This window comes from Falco peregrinus, chromosome 3, assembly GCF_023634155.1.
Source record: "Falco peregrinus isolate bFalPer1 chromosome 3, bFalPer1.pri, whole genome shotgun sequence".
Classification (NCBI taxonomy): domain Eukaryota; kingdom Metazoa; phylum Chordata; class Aves; order Falconiformes; family Falconidae; genus Falco; species Falco peregrinus.
Genome location: NC_073723.1, coordinates 41,773,045 through 41,795,734, shown reverse-complemented (window position 1 = coordinate 41,795,734; position 22,690 = coordinate 41,773,045). Strand labels below are relative to the sequence as shown.

At 43.0% G+C, this 22,690-nt stretch overlaps 1 protein-coding gene across 10 annotated transcripts in view; it reads right to left on the bottom strand.

Annotated features, from left to right (window-relative positions):
* The window catches only part of EYA1 (EYA transcriptional coactivator and phosphatase 1), a 168,874-nt gene extending 147,229 nt beyond the window's left edge, over nucleotides 1-21,645 (bottom strand). For 3 of the 10 annotated variants that reach the window (XM_055800632.1, XM_055800631.1, XM_055800637.1), the window contains exons 1-2: nucleotides 21,415-21,642; nucleotides 8,376-8,485 (exon numbers count right to left, since the gene is read on the bottom strand). In XM_055800632.1, the coding sequence (XP_055656607.1) occupies nucleotides 8,376-8,408 (33 nt within the window). In that variant the 5' untranslated portion in view covers nucleotides 8,409-8,485; nucleotides 21,415-21,642. Of the gene's footprint in view, nucleotides 1-8,375; nucleotides 8,486-21,414 lie in introns of all 10 variants that reach the window. The other 7 variants (XM_055800630.1, XM_055800634.1, XM_055800629.1 and 4 more) reach the window with 5 other exon arrangements.
* Nucleotides 21,646-22,690: the final 1,045 nt, after the last annotated feature.

The following is a 22,690-nucleotide window of genomic DNA, read 5'->3' as shown; positions in this document are numbered from 1 at the left end:
TTTACCGTAGCCATATATGTAAACATAATATGAGAAAATCATGGCATTAACATTATTAACTACTAACAAAATTATATTCCTCAAGTAAAAGCTGGAACATAACTTAATTTAATCTAATACATTCCATGCACACAGACACACATAGACACACATCTATACACTCACATCAAAATAACATTAATTTAAACATCATGTTTCTGAAATCCACTAATCTGAGGTCAGTATATGGAAGATTGAAAACTGCACTTAAATAGGATTCCTCTGTCACTCTATCATATTTATCCATTACCGGAGGACAATACTAAGCACACATATTTCAGAGAAATCTGAAATCGGGAGGAACTTGTATTTCAGTATCCCATGTAAAATAACAAACCAAAACTAGGAGTCTGCTGTGTATGTAGGAGTGATACCAGCAAAAGCTATAGCTATAGCCTAACCAAGTACCACAGGGCTCGAAGTGTCAACTTTAAACTGCCAGCTTAAACTTGCTATCCATAAAGTTGTCAGGACACAGAGGTGAGCCCCACAGCAATGCTCTACGGATCCCTAAGACTTCACCAGAGCTAAGTGCTCCGGAGCTGACACTCACCCTCCCCCTTAACCGTGAGTGTTACATCTTTACAGCTCCCAAGAACCACCAAAGATGTCAGAAGGAAAAGGGGGAGTTGGTGACCGAAATTCTTGCCAAAATACTGTTTTGAGGAAACATACTTCTATTAATCATGGGTAGAGAAGCTTCACTACTGGCTTAGCAATTCCTCCTTACAGACCACGCTTTCTGCTAGGAAACTCCAGCTTACCTGTGAGTCAATGTCATGGGGACAAAGCTGCGAGCTGGAGTTGGTTTGTGTCATTGGTGTTGCTAAACACAGGGCTGGACCTACCACATACATCTGCATGGTAAATTTGAAACAAAATTTACAAGAGCATGTCTCTAAAGAAGTTGCGGCAACCTGTGAGATTGCTCCATACTATCTTTAAGATAAACATTCCAGGAGCTGAACATGAAGTAGCTGATCTGTAATGTTTTCATTTTGTTCCTAAATATTCACATTCTCTCTCTCTCTCTCCCCCTAGCAGTTTTCATAGAAAAGTGTTTTTATGTATGCGTCAAAATACCCTCTTTTTGTCTGCAAGACTACTTTAGACTAGAAAATTCATTTTTAAATGATACTTATTTCCACATTTAATCAAATGGCACCAGGACAGGGGGTGTAAGAAAACAGGTATGGCATGGAAGTCTTGGCATCTGATTGAGTATCCCAGCTTTTGAAGCAACAGAAACACATCCTTCTAATTAAAAATGATTGCTTCAAGAAAAACAATGTGTACTTAAGAACAGTGTTTCAGGTAGTTCATTTAATATTGCACAGATACACTCCATACCAAAGTTTTGCTACAAAATGAAATTCAAAAAACAGTTTAGGTATGTGCGCGTGTAAGTAAAGCAGTGCATGCATGACTGGGTGTGTAAATACTATATACCCAGACACAAACCCTCAATGCATTGAGTAAATTTCAGCTCTCTACCTTAGTCCTCAATTCTGAGTCTGGTTACCTTCCGGATTGCTAAGTCTTTCTAAATTAGAACAAGCAATTTCTCTTTGTTTTACCTAATATTTGAAAATGGCAAAAAAGTCCCATGGGTCACTGAAAATTATCCCTTCATTCCTGCCGCCTGTTTCAAGTCAGTCAAAACATTCCAGACTTCAAAAGGGGGCTTTGCCTGCTTAGGCCATTTTGGTGTCCTTCTATGGTTGGCCTATGAGGGATTGGTTATTTGGATAAATTAGTTTGTGGAGCCTGCTGGCCTTCTAGAAGACCTCAGTGTCTGACTGCAAATTAGTTCTACCGAACATGTAGAAATCCCTGGGCAGACGAGAAGAAATAAATGGTGATAAAATCTAATACTACAATGTTTGTAATGTGATTTTATTCTGCTCTGTAGCTTGTAAGCAAAGCTAATGTTGAATTAAAAATTTTAAAATATAAAAATGTCCATGAAAGCACAAAATCAGATCAGTATCCGAGTCACAGCAGAGAAGGCTGGATGCCAACTTTAAAGTTAAGCTTCCAGCAGGAATCTTTTACAAGAACAAACAAAAAACCTCCTGGTTTTCCACAAAATCAAGTAGGTATTTACATTACGGATGCACCCCCGCTTAAGCCAGGAAGTCACACAGTTGAATTCTGCTGGAGCTTGGGCTGTGAATAAACTGCTATGCAGTCTTTTAGTGCATAGTTGTACAACTGCCTAAGGAGAGTTTATCCTTAAGGAAGAAAAGTCAGAGAGCCAAAACTAACAAACATGGCTCCTCAAGCGGAACAATGGTCCAGAAAACCTAGTAAAAAAGAAAATAAACTTCACTAGCAGTTTGCTTTTTACTGTTAAGGGCTAAGCTACAACTTCATCGAGATTTTCAAGAAGAGACTTCACGCAGAACAGTATACATACAGTGCATGTATATACCAGCTGGAAAGAGTCAGATGGATTGTGTACTTTTTATATACCCATTATATACCTGTTTTTATAAGGTGATTAAAAATGCCTCACACTGTAACAAGGACAAAGATCCAATTATCTGAGGAAAAGAGGATTTGTAGCCAAATCAGTGGTGGCATCTGTTGACAGACCAGACGAAGTCCTTGCAAGGTCTCTGTCCTGCTCCTAAAGCTGGGACCATAAGGTCAGCGCTGATGTGCAGCATGTGAGGAAAACACACCAAGAGTTACACTGGCAGTGGGATAAGCTGCCATTATCATTGGCAGAAAATAACAAATGCTCATTAAAAATAAGAGTCCCAATGAATGCTGTGTCTAGGCTCTGGTTCTGCAAAGATGAATATGCCCAACACTACAAGCTGTGGGTAGAAGTACTTCTGCCAGTGCTGCAAGCATCGTTGTCTATGGCGCTGCAGGGTTTCTGCCACAAGCTACGAAAAGTATGTTTCAAGTAACAAGGATTCCTCCACGGTGTTACTGCAAACCCCGCTGAATGAATAGTTTGTAGCAAATAAGGTACGTTCTTCAAACTGTCCACAGCTTACAATTTCAGGAGTATTTTCAGTATTTTTAAAGAAAAAAAAATTCTACTTATTTTCTACTATAGTAGAAAAAATTCTACTATACTACTGATAGAGCAGTTACCATAGACTGTCTAGCAGCAGCTCATTTCAGTTTGGTGAATTTAAATACATCAGCTAGTTCGGGGTGTTCACTATTTTTGACACTTACTGAGTGTTGTAAGTGGGTTTTGTGGCTTATGTTTCCAATATCCTACCAACTGCAGATAGAGGGGGGAAGGGGAGTGAATGGGAAGGGTGCGGGCAACCACAGTTTGTAGGCTTAGTTACAGATTGCAATTGCATGGTGCTTGTTGGTTATTGCCTTGCAGAGCCTTCCATAAGGGAAGCGCTACACATTTCTTCAGACTAGCAAGGGAAGGCAGAAGCGAGTAAGTACAGTGCTGTGCCAGCCGTGCAGAGAAACTGAGGTAGCACCAATATACATGACTGCCACAGGTGACGATGCTATGAGTTTTCAACCAATGGTAAACCACTTGCATTTTCACCCATTTTCCTCATAGACTTTGCTCCCTAATGGGACAAACAGGTAATGTGACAGCAGGACAAACACACTGCCCGCGATGCTGTTCAAATCCAGAGGTCTGGCTGTCACCAGCCATGCCCACAGGCACAGCCATGCCACCACTGTGGTGATGGTCCCTGAAACCGCTCCGGGGCTGGAGAGCCACGCTGCCGAATCCCAGCTCGCCTGGAAACAAAATGAACCTCCTAGCCCTTCTGGTAGCTAAGATAACCTTGAAAATGTGAAGGGATTGTAACTCGATGCCTCGGCAAGGCTGCGAGGAGCCTGGAACAAAGAGGGAGAGATGTGAACTGCCCCAGCCCTGCTCTCTGGGCCCCATGGACTCAGCATTTCTGTGGTCGTGGAGTCTGGCGTTTTTCCAAGATTCCACAGAATCTCGCATGTTTGCTGCAAAATTCATTATTTTGCTGCAGCCAGGTGCTGGATGTTTTTTGGGTTGGGTTCCCCCACCCCACCCCCCTCCACCATTTTTCTTGCTGAAACCAGCAACTCGCTCTGTGTCTTTCCACTAGCGGAGGCATGAGGTGAATTGTCGGTGCAAGTGCCGCTCTCCAACCCATGGCACGGGGCGAGCAGGAGAGCGGTGTCTGGCGAGCAGCAGGGAGGAGCAAGGAGCTGGAGGTATGCACCCGCCTGCCCAAAGCGCCGCCCGCCAGCTGAGGTCTGGGGGCTGCGGGGGGAACCGGAGAAGATTAACTGCTGAAGCAGATGAGGAGCACCTCCTTTCTTGGCTCATTGGGTACGCGCTGTTTGGATCTAACTTGACTGCTGAGAGGGCCTCTGAGTCTTCGCTCTGTTTTCCATATGGGCAAAGTCCACCATCAAAAATACTCAATGCTGAAAATACCTCTTGGTGTATAATTTTGCAATGAGAATTTTCAACTGTAAGCTTGGACGGGGTAGGAACGAAAAGCATTTTATGCTATATAATAACCTAATATTGCTACCAAAAACAGACTGATGGTGAAGAAATACCCTCCAAAATATTCCCAGAGGGTTAGTAATTGCTGTAAACATGCTCATATTTACTTGTGAAAACTTCCTTGTGCTGAAGCTTGCAATAAAAAAAACCCACCACATGTATTTTTTAAAAATCAAAAGGCAAATCAAATGAAATAAAATACTTGCTTACCTCTACAACGCCCTTTTGGAGGTTTTTTAAAAGTTGTCATCAGGGTACCTCTAACCCAGGTATATACCTACACCAAGCATATCACACCAGAATCTTCTGATTATCAGTGTTTGTCACGTTTCTAGGGCTTCTAGAGGGTTTCCAGGGCAACACATTCACGCCAAAGCCAAGTTCGGGACTGGCAGCGATTTAGCCTATCACAAATGTAAGCCACAACAATTTTACAGCAATTTTTGGAAATCGATTTGGTATAAGATGTACTGTTACCCATTCTCAGTTTCCCTACAATCAGAATTTCTCTAACATCCAAACTGACGTTTTCTAAAATTTTTAAAACAAGATGTGGTTCGTTCTTCTCAGGCATGTGTGAGCAGTGGGACTCATTGCAAATGACTGGCAGGCAGAAAAGCCCCCTCAAGCTGGTGAAGAACTGGGCTTACAAACTCAAATGGAGATTGGAGCACCAGTATATCAAATCTGGGGTGAGATGCAACCCTAGGCATGGCACTTCAAGGTGTAAACACGCCGGCTATGTATCAGACCTGCAGATTTCAGTAGCAAGCCAAATAATATTACTTTGCTAGTGTTTGCTCCAAAGTCAATCAAGTGAAGAAAAACACCCACAGGAAGATGGGTGAGGTGAGCAGCACAGCATTTTGACAATCTTTGAGAAGAAACATCCCAGTCACTGAGGCAGCCCAGTTGTATGAATTTACAACAACCTGGTTATCATTGAGATCTCTGCTTCACTGACAAATAGGGTTGAAATCAACAACCAATTTACTAATAAAGAAATACAGATTAAAAATAATGGACCACTTGTTTTAGCTTGATAAAACACCTGTGGACCATCTTTAACAGGTGCATAAATCATTAGCAAGCAAGCCTTTTTTGGACTTGGAAAGAAAGAAACTGAACATCGGTGACTTTTTCAGGGAGCATAACACACTGATATCCTCTGTCTAGCCAGCCCCAAATCTGTGTTAAACACTTCTTTCTCAGACACCTAGTAACAGAAAGGCAGGGGCAGATGTAGCATTCAAGTTTGCAGGCACAAGTTTGCAAATCAGGTCCCACAGAATGTGAACCAAACACAAGACAGCACCATTAGAACAATTTCTCCAAGTGATTAAAGTGTTGCTTAGATGCTAAAATCCCCTCTCAGATGTATGAATGTAACAGAGAGCAGACGTTACCCTACTGGGCTTATTATGACATCCTCTTGTACATGTCAACATTGACGGGCTGCATTCCCACTCTTTCTCAACAGAGAAATCTTGGTCAAAGACATTGGCAAAGTACTTACTCATCTACTCTTAGTCTTGTCTGACAAAGTTTTTTCATTTTCCTTTCCTTTCTCCTTCTCCTTCTCTGGTACTGGCTCTGTTACCCATCCAGCTCTATCTTTCAAAAACATTATACACCTTCGATTCTCAATTGTTGAATAAAGCTCCTCCCTTACCCACGTGTCCCTGAAATTGCTTCCACAGCATAGTTTGCATTGGCCAGTTCCAAATTTAAAGTACCTCTCAGCTGGCACTCGTAGAAAAGTTATCCTCTTTTCCTATGGACTACCACCAGGTTTTAAGAGTCATAACGTGTTTGGGATCTTAAATCCCAACAGCTTTTGGTTTCTGTGTTGTAATTGAAGAGTGTTAATCTATCCCTTACCCTTGCTCTCTTTCTTTCTTTCTTTCTTGTATGCACACACACAGAGCAGAATAAACAAAGTGTTCACACCATCTTCTTTATTTTCATTGAGACTATTTTTTGCTTTCTGACTACTGCTTTTAAGAAATCTCCGTGTTGGTCAACTGACTGATGCGAATGCAGCAGCCTGTCCAATTATGAATGAACGGAAGTGAGACCTAATTGCAGGACTTGATTCACAAGTTTAATACCCCAATTTTAAACCTACCAAATGACACAGCAAGCAGAAGAGTCACACCTCACAGTGGTACATCCCCTGTGTCACATACCTTTGGGCCATTCAGTCCTTGCCGTTACAGAAGCCTAAGTGCTTGTCAATGCAGCAAGGCTATTCAGCAGTTACTGGTTTAGATGTTGATAATCTGGATAGCATCCATGCCTACCACCCACTTGCACGATGTGAAAAGAAAGCCTGAGCAGATTAAGTGTTTTACAGGCTCTCTGGACTAAGTGGTGACAAAAAGGAATGGAATGAATAACCCCGACAGGAGTGCTGGTGGTGCCAAACTATGAACAAATATTTCCCTTAATACTCCTGTTATGACAAGTGATAGTCACATTTGTCAACATACAGCTCCAGCATACAATTATCCGACCCAAACCCACAGCAGCACCCAAAGCCCAGCCTATGCCAGACATACAGAGAGGCAGTATTGCCATGGAAGCCACAGAAAATCCCCACAGTGTTGGGAAAAGGCTTTTCAAGCGTAGAGGAAAGCCTGAGCCTGCGGAGAACAAGGGGACTGAGCTTGGGTGGTGCTGAAAACTCTGGGACTGCAACTACAAACAGGACCATCCCTGTTTAGCACCAGGCAGTAACCATGGCCACCCCCCTTCTCTAGGAGTGAATTGGTCCTTTCCACACATTGCTGTAGCAGCAATGGATAAATACCCAAATGTACGCATAGAGACAGACTGTGGAACAAATGAACATTGGAAAATAATCAAAGCCATATTGCTTCAGACAGTAAAAATGACACTAGAGGAGAAGCATAACAAAAACATGCAACACAACAGGCTTATTATTAGGTGCCTTGGTTCTTTCTCCTCTGTTGCTATGTGAAAAACTAACACAAGCATTGGCGAAACTGGATATACAGAGGCAGAGATGATGCAGAGTACCGTCAAATGTAGAAAATAAACAAACCAGAAGAAAAGTGCAGGAAAAAAAATCTAATCAAATTTACTAAATAGTAGGTTTTGGAGTTATTTTACAACTGGTAAAAATAAGGAAATTTCATTGTGCACTGTTTCTGTTAAAACAATCCAGAATAAAAACATATATGTAGCATTTTGATGTTCACCGAGTGCCAAGAATGATATCACAAACTAAACTAACAAATCTGTAACAGACACTAATCATTTGACCGTGCATGAAATATTATTTTAAAAACATTATTAACCGTGTCTGATAGTTTGCAAAATTTCTCACTATTATGACTTTATAAACAGGCATTTACAAGAAACAGCAATGCTGCTAAAGACACTTTTTTTTAAAGAAACAGATATTGCTACTATTCATAAGACTGCAGCTAGGAGTTGCACCCGCTTCTCCCAGAGGCTGTACTTGCCTATGTTCACACAGGCGAAGAGAAATAACTTCAAATAATGGGATGAAAAGTCTCTAACAGACCAAACTGTTAGCAACAGAAATGCCAGCAAGTCGAATATTTCTTAAGGAAAGTAAAAACCATCATTTTGTAATATGAATCATTAAAGACAAACATTTTTAGATCTATACCTATTTTCTGTAGCTTTAGCATAAGCCTCCACCTCTCAATGAATTTCACCGCTCACTGCTTCCAATCACTAGAAGTGCATGTAGTTTTCTAAAATTTTCCAGCCACTTGGTTACAACAAAAGTAATTACCATTTTAAAAGCCATAACTTTTTTCTCAGGACTGACAAGTTGTTTACTTACAGACTTCCCATTTATTCCCTGGGGGTCTTCCATTGAAGATTTCTTCTTCCAAATTATATATGGACTATTATTTACAGTGGGGTTCAGGGAGTCCTAGTACACACACATACCTGTGGAAAAGACAGCACCACATTGCTGTGTTAATGTGTTGGCATGAAGTTAAGAGATGATCTTTACATCTGCATCTTTCCATTAGCTAACGAAACAAGTTAGAAGCCGTTAGCTTTGATGAAATGAATTAATCTTAAAAATAAATATATAGTTGAGCTGTTTATTGCAAATCCACATGAGCCAAAAGCAGGCAGCAAGAGCTCCGCTGTGCTCGCTGTCGGCAGACAAATAAAAGGCAGCCAGGAACTCTTCTACTGCTGCTTCTTCTGTGCCAACAACATATCTTCTTTTTTTCTTCTTTTTTTTTTTTTTGTGTAGTTCAGCTTCTCCCTGATATCTATCAATGTCAATTGTATTTTAATGCTAAGAGGAAATAATAACAAAGAAATATGATTGCAGATTGAGCCAGGATAAAAAAGAAAATCCACAAAGTTTCCAAAATGTTGCCCTCAAGCTAAGGATATTTTTATACTAAATCGCTTCAAGTTTACATTAGGTCACAGTCCTAGCCCCTATAAATTATAAATATGGGGTGCTTTGTGTTCTCTCACCTTTGAAAGCGGTGTTCTTTGATGCTAAAAATAACACTGAAGTGCTGAGGTGGATTAACAAAGGATGAGCCCTTAAACAGACATCAATTCAAAATATGGTTTCCTTACAGGGGCAGTTGTCTTTAAAATAAAATGCTGTGACCTTCTTCAAATTCAGAATTAATCATTCAAATAATTCAAACAAACCCAACTAAAACCCTCATTAGAAAAATTGGCTTGTTTTTGTTTAAAGACATGAGGCAAATGCAGTCTGCTAAAGAATAATAAAAATGTAAATCTGATTATCTAAAGTTACACGTTATATACATAGAAATGTGAATAGCACTTTGCTTATCTATGATAAGTGAAGATCCAATGGTCTGAAGGTATTCAATTTGTCTTAAAGCCTTTCTGTATATGAAACTTATATTTTAGGATCAGGATGCAAAACCTTATTCTGCATCTTTCTACCTGAATGGGATTCTTGCAAGAAAAAAAAAAAAATCCCTTCAAGCCCAGTTGTTCTGTGCACAATAAGTCCATACTGGACTCTACTCATTGCACACATTCTGCTACTTCTATAAAATATAAACATAAAGAAAGTGTTAACAGGTTCACTCCACACCCTAAGGAAGATGCTAATATGAACCATGCCTCTGTAATGCATCCACTCCCTTCTTTCTGGTTTACAATTGAGAGATCGAATCCAGTCCCACTCCCGCTGAGAACAATGGCCAATCTGAAATATTTCTATGAAATCAGGGTTTGGTGTTCATGTTTGTTCTGACACCAAATTATAGGTTAGAAAATTATTCAAGGCTTTAAAAAGTGACAATTAAAAATAGGGACAAGAATTTCTCCTGACTTTAAAAAAAATATTAACAGCAAAGAGCAGAAGAAAACCGTTCTCTAACAATGCCCCACTCCTAAGCAATGACTGACATCTGTTTCAAAAACTCTTTTATTGCAAAATTCAATAAATGGAAAAACCGCACAAGCTGAAAGTCTGCCACTTCAGCGAGGGAATAAAATGGAGCTTTTTCTAATGGAAAAAATATTCAAAAGTCAATTGATGTAATGCTGGTATGTGGATGACCTGACAGCTTTTCAGATCAGCAGTGCTCTCTTTACTAATGGAAAGAAAACTTTACCAAGACTGGTAATTGTCTACGTTTAAAAAGCATTTTCTATTAAAGCCCATAAGGAAAAAGCATATATGTTTTAGTGTATATCGCAGTTCAAGCATAATTAGGTGACCTAGCTTGCAGTAGCTGCTGTAGGGAACATTCTCCCTCTCTGGGAGAGGTTCCTATAACACACCAGCATCAAAAAACCCACTGCTGCATATTCCGCTCTGACATATTCTGCCCTCCAAGTCACTGCAAAAGAGATTTAAGAAAAGGTCCTATATATACCCACACACACTCTTAGGGGCAAAGACTTGTCTTTCTCAGCAGATGCCAGAGACCTCTGGCAGCAGAATCAAGCTAGCAGTAACATGAGGGCTTAGACATTAATATGGAACAGCTGATTTACAACGTAATTAAGTAATTTTAATTTTGAAAAATTCAACTTTTAAATGACAGCAACTTAGTTATCCCTATTAGAATTGTCATCCTAGGTTAATTTTAACTTTTAGTAATACTTTACAAAAACTAATTAAATTCCCCGGAGTTGTTAATGTATCAAAAATTACGTCTAAATTACATGCAGTATCTATTACAGAGAAGTTGTTATATGCAAAACATGTCATCGAATATGAAGGAAAATACCTCAAATTATTGAAAAAGACAAGATCTAAATTGAAGGGAAGTCATGAAAGTACATATCCCCTTCATTTTTCTCTACTACTTTGGAAGTCATTTGCTTGGTTAAATATTATTATTATTAAATACACGATGGTAGCAGCTAGAGCCCTACCAATTAAAGAATACTATTGCACCAGGCATGATAAACAGCAGCCCCCTTTTCCAAACAGCTCTTATCATTTTAAAGGGAATTAAAAAAAAAAAAAACCAAACCAAAGAAAAACCACACCAAACAAAAAAAAGGGCACAAAGAGCAAGAAAGTACAGAAGGTGGTTTACGAGAGATTTTATTCCCTTCTTTCTGAAACATTAGCCAACGCCGTGCAGTTTTTCCCCACGCACACGGATCTGAACGTGTGCCTTTGCAGCCTGGTGCAGGGCGGTTGCCAACTGCTCCCCAGCCAGGCTGGGGGGGTGGCCAGGTGCTCCAAGAAGCTCCTTATCTCACAAGGGCTGCCCCCATCTGAGCGCCCACCTGAAAACTGACACAAGCGAGTGGCCCATTGCCTGGCAAGCAGATGTTAAAGGCAGTCAGGGACACTGGGAAATAACCTCTCAGGGCTAGAAGGTACTGGCGGGGCGTGAGCTCTTGCACACACAGCACCAGACACAAGGGTGACCAAAAAGTAACTAGCCACGGCCGACTCTCAGCACTTACAGACACTAATGTTTAAGGACAAGGAACCTGATTTCCTACGCTTGCTGAGCTGGTCTCCATAAAGGCTCTGTAGTTCCCGCGCAAGCCCTACCCTGCTGCCAACAGCCGCATCCCAGAGCTGTCCCAGGGCTGCCGTAACGCACGTTCAGTGGCAGTGAGCCCACACCGATGCTTGCTGCCATCAGAAACAGCAGGAACACAACAATACCTTGGGCTACCTTACCCCTTCCATCACCAAGGAGAAGGGATTAAACTTTTCCTGTTCCTGTGCCACCAGCAAAACTGCTCCTGCTTTAGAACCCTGGTGATTACACCATTGCAGAGTCTCCAAGATGAGGTCACTTCTGGTGTCATCAGTGGATACTACTTTGCTCTTACTTTCTTTTTTTTCTTTAAAAAAAAAAAAGTTTGCCAGACTGACCATGCTTTCTCAGGAACTGGTAGGATTTTCTAATAACACCTAGACAAAATTGTATCTCCCCAAACCATACTCATTTGTTAGAAAAAAAAAAAAAAACCACAAAAAAAACAAAACCATGAAACGCACATGTGCTTTATCATTTGGTAGAGAAAGAAAGGAAGAGGTTATGAGGCTGGACTAAATGGTCTTTTTTTACCATGTAGATGATCACATGTGGTATTTTACAGTTAATATTAGGGAACTCGATGGTTTTGATTTTAGGTGCTATACTTGGGAAGTTTCCGTTTTAGCAGTTGCTAAAGGCTCACTACATTCACTCCGTTCCCAGGTAGGTCCCTTGTCCCCCACCCCCGCTTCCTTTTAAGGTGTTAAATTTGGCAGATAACCTGGGTAGCATTTAGAAAACAATTATTTCCAAATGCTAGGAAAGAAACTTGCCAAATGCAACAGCTAAAAACCAAAAAGAAAAAAAAAAAATAAAAAGAGGAAGGAAATAAAATGGAAGAGGGAAAGATATTTTTTAAAAATGAAATTTAGTAGGGACCTTTCAGCAGCTTTATAAACAATTAATTCCAGTGCTGTGACCAAAGACCACCTCTGATTCAGCCTGGAATGCCTGCAGATGCAATACAGCATCCTGCGTTCCAGCAAGCCTCAGGGACTCCAGTGAAACAGATAGGTGCCCAGATGTGCAGGACCTAACATACCCATCTGCTGGAAGACACCCCACACCAACTGCAGTGCTAACACTGACCTAAACACAGACTCTGGGCCAGCCCCAGACCTCTCCATGGGTATGCAGCCTGCAGGTAACACACTCTGCAACAACAGCACACGAGGTAGGTCACCACTTTTGCATCCTCATAAACATCCACGTCCACCTCAACAGACCTTTTTTTCTAATACCACTGAGCAGAAATGCATGCAATGTCAGGACTAGTGGCTGAAGTAAACCTGTGGAAGACAGGGCTGAAAAACTTCAGGCTCACTGATTTATTGGTAAGGCTTCCTTCATATAAATGTAGAACAAGCACTCTGGTGTCTTGGACAGGCATGTATAAAACCCATGGCACTGACTGTGATGCCCAGGTTGGCAGCAAAGTAATCTCACTCTTCCTAAGTCAGTAACATAAATTAACTATCTAGATTTTTTGGCTATCTAGGTGATCACTTTTAACTTTAAAATAAAGGAAAAGAAAACAAAATCAATTAAAATAATAATAAAAACCAATTACAATCTAAAATGACAGTCTTTACTTAATGTTTTTTATTTCATTGAAAATGAATGTTTCTGGTAAGGAAACATGAGGTCTCATCTGCCTACACAGAAATCTCACTGGGTGCTGGACCAGATTAAGAGGAGACTCATGAGCACAAGGATGAAAGAAAGAAGAGAGGAAGGAAACACTATAAGCACAAAGAATACACCACAGGCAAATGATATTACTGACAGCCTGGGAAATACATCTGTACTACTTTTTGCATCCTAATTATATTTATAAAATTGCACAACACTGTAAGCCTGAGTATGTCTTGAAGAAACCATTTGACAATACTTTGTGTCACTTTCTCCCATATACAATTAAATTTAACAAGAGAAAGGTGTCAAGAACACAAGGACCACGGTACTGGTTCAGACCAACAATCTTCCTGGTGCTGTCTCCAACAACAGGCATAACTGGACACAGAAGAGCAAGAACAGAACACGCACATGCCTTTTCCCCATTATTTTCCCAGTTCCCTGTTATTTCAGTTCAGAGGATTTCCTGAGCCTGATGGAGTTCTCTCTAGCAGCCCTCAATACGGCGCTCTCAAGTGTTTGTCCATCCTCCTCCTGAACCCATGTAAACTTTTTGGATTCTTAACAATTCTTAACATTAATTTTTGGGGGGCATTACCGAGCACCAAATCTTTTGGAATTACCTTTGATGCCAAGATCTCATTTCTGAACAGTGAGGGGCAGCTCAGTGCCCATCGCTTTCCACGTACAGCTACAACTATTTTGCTCAAGGTTTAGCAGTTTACATTTATCTCTGCAGAATTTTATTTGTCATTTTATTGTCTAATGACTTGACTCATCAGGTCCTTGCACAATTCTTCGCTAGTCTGCTCTCATTGCTATTCACCTCATTCTCCAAGTCATTTATGAATAATTTGCTAACTTAAATTGCTAACCTGGGATGTCTTCCATTCAAGTGGAAGCAACCTAGAAAAATGTTCCTGATTTGCACAATCATTCAGAAGAAGCTATTTGAAGAAAGTGGAGTGACAGTAACAGAAAATTCTCACCTGAAGAAATAAGCAAAGGCAAAAAAAAGTTTTCAACCTGGAGAAGAAAAGGCTCCGGGGAGACCTTATAGCAGCCTTCTAGTACCTGAAGGGGGCTTGGAAGAAAGATAGGGACGGACAATATAGTAGAGCTTATAGCAACAGGCCAAGGGGTAATGGCTTTAAACTGAAAGGGGGTAAATTTAGATTACATAGTAGGAAGAAACTGCACCACCTGTGAGGGCGGTGAGACACTGGAACAGATTGCCCAGAGAAGCTGTGGATGCCCCATCCCTGGAGGTGTTCAAGGCCAGGTTGGATGGGGCTCTGAGCAATGTGGTATAGCAGATGGTGTCCCTGCCCATGGCAGGGGGGTTGGAGCTAGGTGATCTTTGCGGTCCCTTCCAACCCAAACCATTCTACGATTCTATGAAAAGATGTTCGCATGTTTACCAAAGAATGGGAATCTCCTGGCAGCTAATTTCAGCAAGCTCAGAAAACTCTCTGGTCCCCTGATGTTGGAGGAGACTTGGTCAAATGCAAAGAAATGTTTCCTGAAGTGGACAAAGAAACCCGACAACATAGTGGCCAAAACTCCCAGAGCACCTGGAAGGGTTAAAGTTTAAAACTGGAGAACCGCAAAAATGAGGTTAATAATTTGCCATTGCTTTTACAAGTTCTAAAACTGAAATATAACTGGTCCAGAGACTGTCTTGACAAAGTCTTGGTGCTGCTTCCTTCACCTGCCATGGTCAGGAATGGTTTAACCTGAGAACAGCCAGGAGGCCCTGGTGAGTGTGTGCATCAGGTACGAAATGCGGGGCCAGACATGGCTAGATTGCCCAGTGTCTCCCTGGCAGAGGCACCCAACAGAACACTCTGTCAGGAAGGTCCACAAAGGGCCAAAGTGGAAGACACACACATACATCATTTTAAAGCAATAATGTTATTCTAAAAGCAGAGCACTCCAAACATAGCAAAAGATCGTATTTTTCATTGAATATTAAATACACATAAAAGTCAAACTGTAGAACAACATTGAAATTATACTGGCAACCTGCTTGCCAGAATTTATTTTTAAATGACCTACAAAATTAATATGATGTTTAAACTACCCAGTGGGATCAACTTTATTTGTATCTGAAATGTAGGTTGAAACTGCTCAGCAAACATATATGCCAATAGTTTAGGACAGGAAATACAGAATATTTTATTGTGAAAACATAAGGGAAACTTATGCTTTTAAAATTTAATAAAATTACCATTTACAACATGAATTCTGTGCCTCAAACAAGGATTGAACAATTTTGTTCTTAGCATTCCATGGGATCTTTATTATCAAAATGTTACAAGAATCTCTAATTTCTCTGGTTTTAGTTATGTATCGTTAACAAAAAGAACAAAACCAGAATACAACAGCCAATTCCTTTGTCATTATTTTTTTGGGCAATACATCCATTTTCTGTTTTTATGTGTCAAACACTCTACAAAAGGTGAGGGGATCCATTGATGAACACTATTGGGCTAAGCGTCAGGTTAATAAAGAATATGAAATACATACAAGAAAAATGTTGAGCTATGAATCATAACATGCAACTGGGATACTCACCTAGCTCAGGAAAGAAGTGTAAGATGCTTTGCAAACATTCAACCCATGTGGTTCTGTACAACTTTTCTAATGAGTAATAATTATATACATGCTCTAGGAAGCCTTTCTACACCTATTATAAATTTAGATTAAAGGTAAGGCATTTCTTATTATTTTACATGGGCTTTTAAAGTAGTTTGTAAAATACATGCAGTCTATAAAAGTTTGTGGTCTAACAACAAACGACTGTACTGCTTCTGCACAATTCAGTGCAAACAAGTAAAAGTTTGCTAGTTATAATTAATACAAGTCACATGTAAAGGTTTTAAGGTTTACACAGAGCAATTAAAAGTAATTTTCCTCTAGGTGAAATTATGTTTTAATCAGCTTCTTAAACTTTTATTCATTTTTTAAAATAAATCAGATACATTTGAGTCTGAAATTGTAATAACTTTCATTAAAGCCTAGGGCTTCCCCCAAGCTAACAAAAGCATTCAAGTAATAAACACTACCAGCAGTATTTTCAGCAGTGGAACCCCGTTATCCCAGACAGCAGAAAAATACACCCAGATAGGATGGGTTACAGAAAGCGTGGTTGTAAGCAAGTCACCCTGGCTATGGAAAGCTAACACTCAGCTGGGACACACACAGGCCAAAGTCTTGGCATCTCCCACCCAAGCACTGGGTTAGGGTTGACTGAGGTCCCACGCTCTGCGAGAACCACCAAATTGCCTCTGGGCTCACCCTGCCCATGACAGCAGCAAAGCTGCACTTGTGTGGCACAGAGCCACAGCTCCAGCATCTCTGGGCAAGTGGCACTTCCAGCACTCACAACGGACCAACTCCAACTGGACGTGTGCACCAGTGACCTTCCTGACATGGTCAACAATAAGGCTAAAGATGCTGCTTTCTTATTTACCTGCCATACAATGAGAAAACTTCCCGTCTGTCAAAGTCAACCAACATTTTTTTTGCTAAGTCACAACATTCACATAATGCAAGAAGCGTCTTATTTCCAGTCTTAACAGGAGACTTTGCAACCTGCTCTGGGCGAACCTGCTTTAGCAGGGGCTTGGACTAGATGATCTCCAGAGGTCCCTTCCAACCTCAACCATTCTGTGACCCTGTGATTCTGTCATCAAATGCCAGAATCCACATTTTCTATCTACAAAACTTCTGCTTCTCGTCATACAGTAAAGGTACCTACTTGTAGTAGATGCGAGTTTCACCAGTAGGTGCAAGTAGTCTATTTTCTTCATTCGGATTCATCTATGAGAATGGGTTCTCTTTCAACCTCTGTTAAAGTGCAAATGAAAGAGAAGGAATGGTCCTAGGCCTGAGAAATCCAGAAGGCTGTACCACTGAACTGTCAAAGTTGTCAATGTGATGTCCAACGGGATATTTAAAGGTACCACATCAGGTTAAGCATCTGTAGCCATTTACATTTGGTTGGTTGTTTTTCTGTTTGTTTGCTTGCTTTTTTATCCTGCAAGCACCCTTAAGGGTGCCAGCAAGCACCCAGCTGCACCTTTAGTCACCCACATACCTTCTGACCCACATCGACCAGAAATACCAACAATTCACTAACTGAAAGTTAATTTTACAACAGAAATTTACCTAACAACAATGCCAGCTTTCCTTCACGTTTCTGTGCTACATCCTCAAGCTCTTGCTTCTCAGGGGTAACCCCAGGGTCTGTGCTGCCGGCTCCCACGGGGCTGTCCGCACTCCAAATGGGTCAAGGGAGGAGGCACTGGCTAGGAGCTCTCTTCTCCAGCCAGCAGTCACTTCTTATGAAACTAAAAACCCACCAATAAATCTTTGCCAAATTTGGACAATTGGTGCGAATATTAGAGGGGAGGAGAAGGAAATGATTGTAAGAGCATTTGTGGGACTCTCAGTTCCTTGGAAAACAATGTTAAACCCCATTTTTAAATGCTGGTTTGTTCAACTTTGTCATTGTCATATCTCTTGCTTGACAGATTACATTCTTTTCCTCCAATTTCTGCCAGACTGCGTTTTCATGAAAATGCATTCAGTAACTCATTATTTTTAACATAATAAAAACTTAAAACTTAGGGATTGGGAACCTTGATAAATAGGTTCTGCTTACACAACTACACAAAGACGTATTATGTGTTCTTTGTCAGCAAAAAAATGCACTGAGTTTAGTCAAACAGCAGTATTCAGTTTCAGTTCTCCAAACTGCATCCACCAATGAGACCAATTTTTAGGTACATATATGACAAAACAAAACGCACAAGGGCAAACACAGTTGAAGTCATTAAATCAACCTGTCCTCTAGCAACAGCCACACTTCTTACAAGTTTGCTTATCCTAATTAATATTCTTGCAATCTTTTCCACCATCACAGCTCAAGATAAAACTGTAATTATTGTTATATATTACTGGCTATAGTAATATATTAAGTGTGGAAAACATAACAGAAAATAGCTGTTATCCATATAACATAATTTTTACAATTTGTTATAAAAGATAAATTACTATTTCATTTATCAAATAATGCTATAAGTTATAATAAATAATATTTCATAATAAAGGAGAAAGTGAAGAGTGAACTACACTAACATTCTGAAGATAATGTTTCACTTTCCTCTGAGACCAGTGTAACCTAAAAGCTAAAACCCAAAGCGTTGTTCACACAAAACCGTGCAATCCTCTTCAATATTCAGATGATAAAGAGCTCAAGCTATTGAGCAGAGAAATTAAAGTTCTGAAATTTCAGGAATTAGGCCAATTGCCTAAAGTGGCAGTAGGTGTGACTCGCTATGGAAACAGCATAGAAAGGACAGAGAAACAACTTTGAGTTGGAAAAACTTTTAAAAGCAGATGAAGTACCCAGCTGTGGCCTCCTTGATTTTAAGGACTTTACACACAATTTCCGTTCTTATAAATAAAAAGAGCTTTCTCCTAGCTCACTTCATTATTAGGGGAGCTGCAAAAATGCAGACCTACCTCACATGGTGGGAGTTCACCTCTGTGATTTTTCCAAGCAGCCCAGCACGGCGGGGGCCCTGGGTGGTGGCCTGGGGTGGCGGCATCCTCTGCCTGCGCTGCCAACACACTGCCCGGGGCTTGCCCTGGGTATGGGGCAGCAGCTGCCCCCCAGGTTCCCCCAAGGATTGCCCCTGCGGGTGCCTCTCCCAGGCAACTCCAGCTCACTGTCACACCACCAAACTCGGGCAAGGCTTTCTCGGTCCAACTGCTAAAGCCTTTCCATGGGAGCTTGACCTGTACCGTAGAACGGGATGGTAAATTCACATCTTACTTTCTATGGCCATGCAGTAGGATTAGCACTCTGAGACAGAGCAACAGAACATACTGCGTCAGAAAGAGGTTAAAAAAAAAAAGAAAAAGGTAAAAGACCATTAAAAGCGTCCAGACATTTAGGAAATCATTACCCTATGATACCTGATATATCCGATTAAATATTCAAGGATAAAAATTGTAAAAATAAAAGGAAGGAAAAAACTCAAGCCTCTTAATTCAATTTAATCTCTTAATTTTGTATCACTCTCCCTCTCTTTCTCTAAATCTAGAAGGAAAGGTGAGCAATAATATTTTGGGATCCTATACTTAAGTAATTGAATGAAAGAAAGAATGAAAACACCCTAAAATTCTCCAAATGCAAAGGATGCAAGAGGCCCTCAGTTTCCAGCTGACTTGGAGAAACTGTTCAAATTACTTTTGAAGATTTTGAAAATGCTCCTGCCAGAGTCCATTCTTCACCTTGCCCATGGTGACAGAAATTGCAGTGCAACAAGGGCAGAGCAACAAACAAGCAAAAGAGTGACTTGCTTCTCCCTCCTTTTCCTCTCTACCCTTTTTACAATTGAGTTTACACAGGAAGATGAAGCTAATGAAGAAGATTAGAAGTGAAACATCAGGCCTGGAATAAGTAACACAGCTGTCAGGAACTAGTGACTTAGTTTCTACTTAGATGGGTAGTAAACATTTTCAGCAATGCTATTACAAATTCTACAATTCTAAAGACTGCTGAACCAGTCACAAAGACTAGTCCACATATTTTACAAGTTTGTTTGAGGATGCAGATACTTGCAGTTTACCTTACACTGAAATCTATGGTAGAATAAGATGCTTGCAAGCTAGGACACAGATCTGTGGCGAGTGTATCCAGACTAGTCTTCAGAAGATCTGCCAGCTACCTCCATGAGCTGCAGTCCTCAATTAGGGCCATTTTCACACACATTGCCCTCTGTCTTTTATTTTCTGGTGCACCCAGACTACCTGCTCCATGACTACTCTGTGATCCTACAGCTACCCTCATTATGGTTCATGCTTACACAGCTTTTGGCAGAGAACGAACAGCTCTAATCTGGAAATTGTTTCATAGGGACTTTCCACACACCACATTTGCTTTTTAAAGAACTTCTCACAGCACCGAATGGCTGATTTCTCTTCTTATAACCATATTTTTATTTTAAAATACTGTGGAAAGTGTGAGTCTTCAAACGTAGCAACTGTCCAGTGCTGCTGTTCATACTGCATTTTGCTAGAGCATATGTAACCATGAAAGTGTTCTGCTACTAAAAGTCAATGTGAGCTACTCTTTGCAATTTAAATGCAACACTATGTTCCTTACAGCCTAAAAGAGGAAGAAAAAAAAAAAAAAAGAGCCTGATGTTATGTTTTAATAATTGAAGAAAACTCTGATCTTTGACTCTGTGATAGAAAAACTGCCTTTTCAATTACGGTTTCAAAGAACAGAGTATTTCCAGCCAAAAATAAGCTTTGCCTCCAAGACCACCACCACAGACAGAACCCATCTCGTGACTAGCCATGTCCAACAATCCTGTCGAAGGGCTTAGGCTGGCAAAACGAAACCTCAGAAGGCGAACCGGGGAGAGGGACACCTGCGGGTGTGCCCCCTCCCTGCTCGGCACCCTCCTTGTCCCCAACAAGGCGCTGGGATGTGCGGAGAAGGGTGGGGAGCGGACAACATCCCTCCTTCCCTCCTGCCTTCCCCCGACCCCGCGGAGGCCGGCAGCCAGCGGGCTCCCGGCGAGGAGGCGGCCGCCCCAGCGGGGCCGTGCCCGGGGCACCGGTGCGGTACGGTGCGGTGCGGGCAGTGCGGGCGATGGGACCGCCGTCGGTGACCCGGCACCGGCCGCTTCTCCCCGTCCGACGGAGGAGGAGCTGCCCTCTCCTCGCTGGCGGCCCGGACGCCTCCCCAAACACTTGCCGTGCCCGCAGCCGGCAGGCCCCGGGGACAGGGGTGACGGCAGCCACGCTCACCGCGGCGCAGCGCCCGCACACCTGCACCCTCTGCCACCAACAACGCGCGCCCAGCTCCTGGCCGGCACCGTGGGCTCCCGCCGCGCCGGGCTCCCGAGCTCTGCCGCCCTTTCCCCTCCCACCCGCCGCGGCTCCCGCAGCCTCGCCCCTCCCTCCCCGCCGCAAGCCCCTCAGCGCTGCGCGCCCGCGCAGCCACCCGCAGCGGCGCAGCGCCCGCGGCTCATACGGCGCGTCCCGCCCGTCCCCCGCCGCACCCACGTGTCCGGGCACCCCGCGCCGGCGGCGGCTCCGGCGCTGGCTCCGGGTGACGGGCAGCCTCGGCCCCGCCGCCCCGGCCCCCGGCTCGGCACAGCACGGCTCGGCACGACGCGCACTTACTCCGCGGGACCTCCGGGGCGGCGGCGCGGGCCCGGCGGCTGCCCAGGCGCGGCGGCCGGCGGTAAGTTGCGAGGAGCGGAGCCGCGCTGGGCGGGGAGGGGTTTCGGGGAGGTGGCGGCGAGGAAACTTCCCCGGCGCGGCTCGACCGCCCGCCCGCCTCCTCCGCCTCCTCCCGGCGGCAGCACCGCGCTTGCCCGGCCGCGCCGCCCGCTGCCCCCCGCCGCTTTCGGCTCGCCGGGGCACCCCGGGAGCGCCGCTGGCCTCACCCTCACACCCCCGCCCTCCACCCCCACGCCTTTTGGCTTTGGTTTGGGTTTTTTTCCCCAAGAAGGACGGTATTGTTAGAGAGGGGAAGGATGGGCCCTGAGGATCCCGGCGCCCTGCCGTGCGCGGGACGTGAGGGGTGGCTGCTCGTTACGCACCCCCAGCCCCGGCTGGCAGCCCCGCCGCTCCCGGCAGCGCGAGGGCGGGAGGGCACCTGCCGCATCCCCGGGCCGCGGGAGTCGCCTGACCCCGCTCGGCACCGCGCTGGGAGATCCATCACTGCCCTTGGTGGAGAAGGCAAAGAGTGAGCCAAGGCGTCGAGGAGAGCATGGGAACGCTACTCTGGGAGAAGCTCTGCTACGCCTGTGGCACCTGACCCCAGGGACCTCGGATTATCCGTCCCTAAAATCAGCGCCTGTGCACATCGTGCCCGCCTCATTACCTGTGGCAGAGGAAGCATGGGGCTGACTCCGTGTGGCTGGTACTTCAGGTATGGAGTCAGTGCAAACAGTGTTGGAGCATTCTCTTTGCTTGCCTGCCCCGGAGGTATGAACTGAAACCCTGCATCAGGCATCATGTACAGGCATCTGAATCTAACGAATGCCCTGCTCGATTTGGTAAGCTGGTCCACATATGGAAGCAGCGCGGCCACTGATTATTCCCCCCCCCCCCCCCCCCCCCCCGCACTATAAAGGTGAACATTGCAGTCCAGTCCAGGCCTCCTCCTCCCTTTCTTCCTTCTTAAATCGGAAAACAAAACAAAAAAGTTGCCATTGCTTCAAGCTCTTCCATTTATTTCAGGTACTTCTTTGCCTTCAGTACATACTTTTCCACTCTTTTCCAGCTCTTCACAACCTGCCTGTATGCCAATTTCAGAAAGTAAAAAACATATCTCTGCCTTTAGAGAAATTGAAATCATGTTCCCACAAGCATTTATGATCTTTCCTAACTGTAGATACACAAACAATGCCATTTAAATCACTAGAATATCTAGATGTTTCTCCTGAAGGAC